The sequence below is a fragment of the Dendropsophus ebraccatus genome, chromosome 4 (genome assembly GCF_027789765.1).
Source record: "Dendropsophus ebraccatus isolate aDenEbr1 chromosome 4, aDenEbr1.pat, whole genome shotgun sequence".
In the NCBI taxonomy this organism is placed as follows: domain Eukaryota; kingdom Metazoa; phylum Chordata; class Amphibia; order Anura; family Hylidae; genus Dendropsophus; species Dendropsophus ebraccatus.
Genome location: NC_091457.1, coordinates 149,943,969 through 149,954,354, shown reverse-complemented (window position 1 = coordinate 149,954,354; position 10,386 = coordinate 149,943,969). Strand labels below are relative to the sequence as shown.

The 10,386-nt window shown below is 44.5% G+C and overlaps 1 protein-coding gene across 1 annotated transcript in view; it reads right to left on the bottom strand.

The window, feature by feature from the left end:
* The window catches only part of GLRX2 (glutaredoxin 2), an 11,167-nt gene continuing 781 nt past the window's right edge, over positions 1–10,386 (bottom strand). The window contains exons 2-5 of the mRNA XM_069968977.1: positions 7,231–7,308; positions 4,946–5,009; positions 3,504–3,680; positions 1–235 (exon numbers count right to left, since the gene is read on the bottom strand). Of these exons, the coding sequence (XP_069825078.1) occupies positions 113–235; positions 3,504–3,680; positions 4,946–5,009; positions 7,231–7,308 (442 nt within the window). The 3' untranslated portion in view covers positions 1–112. The remainder of the gene's footprint in view (positions 236–3,503; positions 3,681–4,945; positions 5,010–7,230; positions 7,309–10,386) is intronic.

Sequence of the window (10,386 nt, the reverse complement as noted above, 5' to 3'; positions counted from 1 at the left end):
TGAAAGTTCGGGTTCGGATGGACTCGAACCCGAACCCGGTTTGCTCATCTCTAGTTGGGACTAAATAAAAATAAAACATAGGAGAAGAGTGTAGAGTCCAGGGTGGGCGCTGTCAGCTCCCATTGGCTGTGATGTTACACTGCTGGACTAGTTCAAGTAATTTGCCCGTTTGGTTTAGTTGCCGGGTTTCGGTGCCGCCTCCGATGCAGGTTCCATTCACAAACACTCTTGGCACCTAAAAACAGAGAAGTTTGTATAGTTATAGCCTATTGCTCCTAAGGGTGAAATTACTTTGCTCTTTATATGAAATGATCCTAAAGTATAGGCTTGTATTGGTAATGATCAGAAGTCAATGATGTTAAAAATTGATAATAAAGTATGGTACGTAAGATGTGGCTTCTAGATTTTTGCATTGCTCTCCGGCACCACTACCCCAGCAGTAACTGGACACAGACGTCTACAATTGGTCATGACGGCAATACCATCCATGTTATCATTCAATGTTTATTATTGTTATATATGCTATATACAATGAGAGAGGGTTCTCCCTATCTGGTAAAGTGTTATCTGTGCCAATACCAAGAAAAAAAAAATCATCAAGTAATAAAATCACATTGTGAGAGTAATAACTGCTCATTGGAGTGCAGTTCTCGGCTATCTCCATGGCTCCATAAAGAAAGATGGAACTGACTAATGGCCCTATTCCACGGAACGATTATCGTTCATCTTCGGACGATATCGACCGCTACGGACGATAATCGTTCCGTGGAATAGAGTGCAACGATCAGCCGACATCGTTCATGTCGGCTGATCGTTGCAGTCGCTTGTTTTTCAACATGTTGAAAAAACAAGCGACTGATATAGCAGCGATCTGCTGCCGTCGCTCCGCTGAATAGGAGCATCGGCAGCAGACGCTGCTATATCCTATGGGCTGCCCGGACGATCAGCGATCCTCCGAGCAGCCCCCCCGCAGCTCCCCGCCGCCCCTCCCGCACTCACCCGCTCGCTGCAGCCGCGTTGAATAGCGGCGGCAGCGAGCGGCGAACGAGGAGCAAACGAGCGCTAATAGCGCTCGTTTGCTCCTCTAAAACGGCCCGTGGAATAGGGCCATAAGGGCCCTATTCCACCGGACAATTATCGTTAGCATAATCGTTAACGATTAACGATCTCAAACGACCGCTATTGCGAAAGACCTGAAAACGTTCACTCATTTCCATGGAACGATAATCGTTACTTATGATCGTAATTGCGATCGTTTCTTCTTCCGTATTTCTTCGCTATTGCGTTCGTATCTATTGCGAACGACCGAACGATGTCTTATTCAATGCAAACGATTTGCGAACGTTTTGCGAACGAGCAACGATAAAAATAGGTCCAGGTCTTATAAAGCGATCAACGATTTCTCGTTCGGTCGTTAATCGTTACTGCATTTCAACCGAACGATTATCGTTTAGATTCGAACGATTTAACGATAATCTGAACGATAATCGTCCGGTGGAATAGGGCCCTAAGTGTGCATGGCAACTCATTGAAAAAAAGAGAGTGAGGTCACCATTCTCACAATCCCCAACCTTTGGGATGTGCCTTTGCTTTCAAAGACTAACCTAAGGATTTCCTGAAGAAAAGTTAACACCTTCATGCATAGGTTATATGGGTAATGAGTCACATAATCCCTTACACTTATCCCTATGTCAGACCAGTAAGTGGCAGGCTTTGTGAATGCCTATGAAATAACCACGGTTGTATTTTTCAAATTGGCCACTAGATGTCAGCATAATGTGTATATGCATTAGCGCACCATATTTCCACAGCACAAAAACACACTAATGTACATTGTAAGCAAGATAATACTGATGTAGTGAACAAATACAGACACAGTGGACAACTACAAGTGACACAACTTCCAAATCATACTTTCACAGAGCAACAGGTCACATACTGGCCCAGAGGAGCCTTTCTGATGCCCAAGCCAAACTAGGGGGAGCATCGCCATGCAGTGATTCTGTGCAGATTTTAAGCTACATTTATTTATTTATTTTTTTAAACACCATTCACAGCTGAAGTGAAGGACAAATTGTGCTGATGTAATTTATATACCACATAATTGCATAGCAGGGCCTTTACTGTACCTCTAATACCTCCATTCCTGTCAGCATCAATATGAATCAGGTGGATAACACATTATGCCATGATCTGTTGAATGCTGTATGTTCGGAGAAGAGCTACTTCTCTCCAAAAGACCACCTCTTTAAAGGGACCCCGTCACCACTCCTGGCCTTGTATTCCCCATCAAATAACAATTGTGGATCACATCTTCTTCTAGCTCTGGGATCTGCCGTTCCTCTGTTATTCTTACTACAAATGTATGATCCAATAGCCAACTGGGTGTCCCCAATAGAGGGTGTATCCCGAAACGGTGTTATGTTCTTTTACACAGAGTGATTATCGTTTGAATTCTCGCAATAACGATCGCATTTGAGCGATAATCGGCTCGTGTAAACACAGCGAACGATCAAGAGACAAGTGAGAATTTTGATCTTTCAACATGCTCTCACATCGTCGTTGGACATTCACTGAAAATTTGCAGATCGCTTCGTGTCTTTCACCGATTCACCCTATGTGTGAGATGGGCTTAAGCGATCTGAAAACGATTTTAATGCCGATCGTTATAATAAACACATACCACGAAATCATTAATCGTTCAATTGGGCGAATTATGGCTCCGTGTAAAAGGACCATAACACTGTTAGCTCTGATTGGATGGGAAGGGACACGCCCTCAATTGGTAACACCCAGTTGGTCATTCAATCACTTATTACCAGTAAGAATAACAGAGGAACGGCACGTCACAGAGCTATAAGAACAGAATTGTTATTACATGTATGTGCTGACACAGATAGGTCCGGAGAGGTGACAAGTCGAGCACCAGTGACGGACTGGCCCACCAGAGGACAGGAGGATCCTCCGGTGGGCCCACAGATTTAGAACCTGCACTAACACTGACTGAGATATTGTTTCACACTGGTTCTTCATTGGTGGGCCCCAGATACCCCAGTCCAACACTGAGCACCACCATCCTAGAAGATTATTTATCACAGTTATTTTGGGTGGGTCACTGGGCCTGGAATGGGTCATACTTACTGTCCTGCCTTCAGTCATCTTGGGTGATTATGTCACTGTAATATGTAATGGCCTGGAATGGGTCACACCTACGGTCCTGCCTTCAGTCATCTTGGGTGATGATGTCACTGTAATATGTAATGGCCTGTAATGGGTCACACTTACCGTCCTGCCTCCAGTCATTTTGGGTGGTGATGTCACTGTATGTATGTAATGGCCTGGAATGGGTCACACTTACTGTCCTGCCTCCAGTCATATTGGGTGATGATGTCACTGTATGTATGCAATGGCCTGGAATGGGTCACACTTACCGTCCTGCCTCCAGTCATATTGGGTGGTAATGTCACTGTAATATGTAATGGCCTGGAATGGGTCACACTTACCGTCCTGCCTCCAGTCATTTGATGAAGTGCGTCTTGAATTTGCCTCCCATTATCTTCTTCATCCAGCTCAATGGTCTTATAAGTCACATCTATGCTGTTGAACGCCTCTTTGGCCATTTTGCAATATGGACACGAGGTCTTTGAATAAATTACTACACAATTTTGTGAGATTGTCTCCTGCAAAGTGACAAAAAACACAGTGGTTTACTGATCACAATATATTCGTGATAACATACTGTACTATATGTTCCTATAAAAATAATACATTGATCGTTCTGGTAGAAGGAGAGTCTCTTTACTGTTCATCTGACACAGCACAATGCATTTTATGTCAGAAAAATATACAGGTTTGTAAATTACTTAAATTTAAAGGTCTTCTAGTACTTATCAGCTGCTGTATGTCCTGCAGGAAGTGGTGTATTCTTTCCAGTTTGACACAGTGCTTTCTGCTGCCACCTCTGTCCATGTCAGGAACTGTCCAGAACAGGAGAGGTTTTCTATGGGGATTTGCTGCTGCTTTGGACAGTTCCTGACATGGACAGAGGTGGCAGCAGAGAGCACTGTGTCAGACTAGAAAGGACACACAACTTCCTGCAGGACATACAGCAGCTGATAAGTACTGGAAGTCCTTTAAATGGAAGTAATTTACAAATCTGTATAACTTTCTGACATCACTTAATAAAAAATAAAAAAAAATTCCCCTCTGGATTACCCCTTTAATGTGGACATTTAAAACAATTCCTTTTCACTAGAGCACCCCTTTAACTCTGCAATGTACAACCGCACACAATGCAAAAAAACAACTAAGGCTGTACTCATTCGCAATTCCAATCAAAAGAATTTTAGAAAGTACGATTACATTCATTAGGGATGTACCCTGACAAAGGTAATTGTAATTACTGAAATGCGTAGGAACCTTTTTGACCCGTGGAAGGACCTGTAGCTTCACATAGAGTGACATCACTCAGGATCTTCAGGTTCAGCACGGAACGCTAAGGGCAAGGCTTCATCATGTGATCAGCATTGCCAGGCTTCATCACAGGAGTTTTTATTGTCAAACCATCTAATGAAGCCTCCTAATGCAGCATTGCCCGGCTTCATCTGATTGTTTGACAAGACAAGAAAAACACCTGCAATGAAGAAGCCCGGTAACGCTGAGCACGCGGCGAAGCCCGGTAACTCTGAGCACGCGGCGAAGCCCGGTAACGCTGAGCACGCGGCGAAGCCCGGTAATCCTGACCACAGGGCAAAGCCCACTCAATTTAAACAGAGCCCATATAGCTCACTAGCCTCTAATTATAAAAACTAGGAAACAAAACTGCAAATGTGTGAATACAGTCTAACAGAGCAAAAATACCCCAAATCAGCGCACCTGCCTCTTGTATGACATTACTGACACACGTCTATTGCGCTGGGACCTGCAGAGGACGGCAGACACTTACCTCCACCATTTTTACAACATCAGTCTGTGGCAAATCTGTGGAGTTTGAAAAATAGTTTCCCATCCTGAAAATGAATGCAATAAAGTTACAGGTTATTATAAAATAATATCTCATAGAAGCAACATTCTCATATATCCTTGGTATAAGATTCCAGTGCTCTCTGCTGCCACCTCTGTCCATGTCAGGAACTGTCCAGAGCAGTAGCAAATCCCCATAGACAACTTCTCCTACTCAGGACAGTTCCTGACATGGACAGAGGTGGCAGCAGAGAGCACTGTGTCAGACTGGAAAGAATACACCACTTCCTGCAGGACATACAGCAGCTGATAAGTACTGGAAGACTGGAGATTTTTAAATAATTAATTACTTTTAAATTGCAATGTGCTAGCGGTTCACTTGTTTTATGTTAAAGAGAGCAGCATGTGCCATAGTTAGTGAGAGTTAGTGCCCATAGGGCACTGCATATAGAGCAGTACAAAGCTAGAACGTTAAACAAAAAAAAACAACATAACAACAAGACGTACACATAGGCAGGACAGTTATACAAAATAAAAAAAAGGATAAAATAAAAAATATCAGAAATCTTACTAATATAGATCCACAGAACTGAGGAGATTCCAGACACCCCTGTACAGCTAGGAGCTCCTTCTGGAGTCTCAACATAATAGGATCTTAACTAGTCTTAGCCACACCCCTGTTAGTCATGTGACTAATTATATGCTGCAAGTGAGAGCTATGTGACCTAATTCTTATATGGGCCATAACTCTTATCAGTATCTTCTATGGGTTTCATATCGCACCCTATACCAACCTAGACCACCGACCACTGAATATTACTGTACATACTAATGATCTGTATCAATATACAATACTGATGTTTCTTAAAGGGGTTATCCAGGATTAGAAATATCTTTTCTTCCAGAAACAACATGGCTCTTGAAGGGGAACTCCAGGTAGAGGTTAAAAAAATGAAACTTCTGCATAAACATAACGCATTACGCATTTTTTTTTTTTTGCCCTGCCCGCTGTCTGCATCATCAGCCTGTGCTCAGCAAACACACACAATGTGAGACAGAGGCATGGAAGATTTGTCTCCTCAGGTGGGAGAGCAGAGGGAGCAGGAGACAATGTGAATTGGCACAGGGGCCATTTTTTTCACTTCCTGGATTTCTATCAGCTACCAGTGTGGCAGAACCGTACAGATATTGTAATATATTATATAGACACATCTATATAACTTTTAATGTACTTTCAATAGAAAACAAGTTTTTTTTTGTTTGTTTTTTTATCCGGAGTTCCCCTTTAACTCCAGATCAGGTGTGGTTTGCAATTAGGTTCCATTCACTTCAAAGTGCTCTTTCTGGAAGAAAGCAGCCATGTTTTTCTAAGCCTGGATAACCCCTTTAAGGCCAAAATTTTTGTAGCAGAGCATTTCAAAACATGGTATATATAAGATTTTGTGGTTCCCTATAGCCATCTATATGAGCAGTACAGTAGCGGGGACTGTCTGTCTGGCGTCATATGTATTCCCTTTGTCCTCTCCTTCGGTGAGATGAGACATACCCCAGGATCATTTGTTCTCAGGGCATCATGGAGACAATACATGTCTGTCTAGGGATGGTGCATGAGGATGGGATGTGCAGGGAGTTACAGCATACAAAAACATATACTCACCTGCCCCTGATCCCCTGCCAGTGCTGTTCCAATGCTGCTGGTCTTGTTGTATAGAAATTCCTGATCTTTATTTCAACACAAAGGAAATGCCCCCTTAGGTGTCTTAGGCATCTGTGACCGCCTACAACAGTAATTGGTATTACCTAAGTGTTAAGACAGAGACCAGGAAGCCCTGAATAGTGGAACTGGCAGCATCAGAATGGCACTGGCAGGGGATCAGCAGCAGGTAAGTACATGTTTTTTATCTTATACTGCCAGCCTGGGCATTTTGTAAATGTAAATTTCTCCCTCTAGAACAACCCTTTACGGTGGGTTCAGACGTACCTAGTTGTGCAGTGAGATGCGCTGCGATTCCCGGTACTGGCCGCGGGGGGTTAAGGGGGATGGTGCATTACATACTTACACCGGAGTGAAAATTCCGCTGCGAGTATGTAAACCTATACAAATTGACAGTACCAGGAATCGCAATGTGAGATCCGCAGGGAATCCGGTACGTGTGAATCCACCCTTAAAATGATTTGCATCTTGTCTGTAATACTTGGGATAATGTGGCGCCTCCTGGCCTATCAGGCGCTGTAGTTAATAGACAGTATAGTCAGCTCTTACATTACCTGTCTGCCAATGGAGCTGTAACTCTTACTGACAGCGGACGACAGGCACCTTCCCTTAATGACAATGAACAAACTTTCCTAAAATAAAGAACATAGAAAATAAATTAGTGTTTGTAACAAGGAATTAATTGAAAATTAAAGGGGTTTTCAGTGCTGAAAGGATTGAGGGATCACTTATCGGAGGAGCGGTGCTGACCGGCAACCTCCCCACTCAGCTATCTAGGAGAGTCGTGGCACCTGCCCTGAGCAGGGTTGGAGGTAACTAGCTCCAGTCTCTGAGTAGTGGCCGCACTGTGTTACTGCAGCTCAGCTCCTGTTTAAGTGACTGTTGGCTGAGCTGCAGTATCCAGGCCTGACTACTACTCAGAGAATAGAGCCAACTGCTTTCAGCCTGATTCCCTGTGTGGTGTTGGTGCTGCAGCTCTATGAGCTAGCTGATCAGCAGGGATGTACACTGATCAGTCATTGTTGGCCTATCCTGCAAAACCCCTTTAAAGGGGTAGTTCAGCCCCTTTTCTTTTGAATCAACTGGTGCCAGGAAGTGTCAGAGATTTGTATTCCCAAGTCTTCCAGCACTTATCAGCTGCTGTATGTCCTGCAGGAAGTAGTGTATTCATTCCAGTCTGACACAGTGCTCTCTGCTGCCACCTCTGTCCAGAACAGTAGAAAATCCTCATAGAAAACCTCTCCTGCTCTGGACAGTTCCTGACATGGACAGAGGTGGCAGCAGAGAGCACTGTGCCAGACTGGAAAGAATACACCACTTCCTGCAGGACATACAGCAGCTGATAAGTAGGTGAAGGCTGGAGATTTTAAAATAGAAGTAAATTAAAAATCTATATAGCGTTCTGAAACCAGTTGATTTGACACACGTCGTCTGCTTCCACAGAATACATTATAATACAGGAAACAAAGTAGGTAAAACATTTTTATTTCCCTCAGGAAAACCATAAACAAAAATAAAACTAGTATATACCATGTCACAGGAAGCCTCCGCACCCCTCCTGAGTCCAGGGCTCATACACACAGCTATACGGCCGTTACTTGTCATTATGGGAACATAGGGGAAGAGTTATCAAACTGGTGTAAAGTGAAACTGGCTCAGTTGCCCCTAGCAACCAATCAGATTCCACCTTTCATGAAAGGTGGAATCTGCTTGCTAGGGGCAACTGAGCCAGTTTCACTTTACACCAGTTTGATAAATCTCCCCCATAGCCTATAATGAGACGGCATGTCTGCAGCCATGAGAGGGGCTGGTACCTACCGGAGATGAGGAGGATGTATGTACCTGAATCCTTTCTTCAAAATGTGTCGGGATTAGATCAGATCCAGACCTGCACAGTGACCCAGTACAGCCATGTGTATGAGCCGGGAGACTGATAGGAGTAATAGGCTGCTAGTATTATATGATGTGGATGACGTCCTTCGTGCTGGCACACCCGGCTTAAAGGTGTCTTAATAAAAATGTGGGTCAGTAATTACCTGTAATAATACTATAATAACCAACAAAACAGCCCTGACCGCTTACTGACACCCCATTTAGGATTAGGTGATATGATACAAGGCAGCATCTAACAAATGTATACGTGTAGCGGGATGATGGATACGTGTGGCTGGATGATGGATACGTGTGGCGGGATGATGGATACGTGTGGCGAGATGATGGATACGTGTGGCGGGATGATGGATACGTGTGGCGGGATGATGGATACGTGTGGCGGGATGATGGATACGTGTGGCTGGATGATGGATACGTGTGGCTGGATGATGGATACGTGTGGCGGGATGATGGATACGTGTGCCTGGATGATGGATACGTGTGGCGGGATGATGGATACGTGTGGCTGGATGATGGATACGTGTGGCGGGATGATGGATACGTGTGGCGGGATGATGGATACGTGTGGCGGGATGATGGATACGTGTGGCGGGATGATGGATACGTGTGGCGGGATGATGGATACGTGTGGCGGGATGATGGATACGTGTAGCTGGATGATGGTTACATGTAGCGGGATGATGGATACGTGTAGCTGGATGATGCATAGGTGTAGCGGGATGATGGATACCTGTATCTGGATGATGCATAGGTGTATCGAGATGATGGATACATGTGTCGGGATCATGTATACATGTAGCGGGAAGATGTATACGTGTAGCTGGATGATGTATACTTGTAGAGGGATGATTTATACGTGTAGCGGAATGATGGATACGTGTAGCGGGATGATGTATACGTGTAGTGGGAAGATGTATACGTGTAGCGGGATGATGCATAGGTGTAGCAGGATGATGTATACTTGTAGCGGGATGATTTATACGTGTGGCGGGATGATGGATACGTGTAGCGGGATGATGTATATGTGTAGCTGGATGATGTATATGTGTAGCTGGATGATGCATAGGTCTAGCGGGATGATGGTTACATGTAGCAGGATGATGCATAGGTGTAGCGGGATGATGGATACCTGTATCTGGATGATGGATACATGTGTCGGGATCATGTATACGTGTAGCGGGAAGATGTATACGTGTAGCTGGATGATGCATAGGTGTAGCGGGATGATGTATACTTGTAGCGGGATGATTTATACGTGTAGCGGAACGATGGATACGTGTAGTGGGAAGATGTATACGTGTAGCGGGATGATGCATAGGTGTAGCAGGATGATGTATACTTGTAGCGGGATGATTTATACGTGTGGCGGGATGATGGATGGAATATATCCATGATGTGCTTTAGCTTTGGCTGTCCATACATGATGGGAATGAAAGTTCTGTAACAGCTGGAGGCTCTGAGTATAACACCTGTGTACTGGAGTATAAGGAGCCGTTACACTGCTTAGTTATTGTACCTGTGGAGTACTGATGCATTGTTCCTGGGGCTCCTCACTTACACCATTGTCGGCTGCCCACCCGGTTTACACATAGAGATGAGCTGCCGACTATAACCTGATAATTTTAGTATAGGTGCGCCAATCTGCTACCGCCTGACACATTAGCTCTCCCCACTCCTGGTCTTCTCTCCGCAACCTCCCAGTCCTGGCCTTTAATTGGCTGAGCGTCAGCTGACAGGCGGCTCAGACACTGCAGCCACCAGGAGCGGGAAGCTGCGGAGCACAGGAGAGGTAAGATATCAGGTGTTTGGGGAATCGA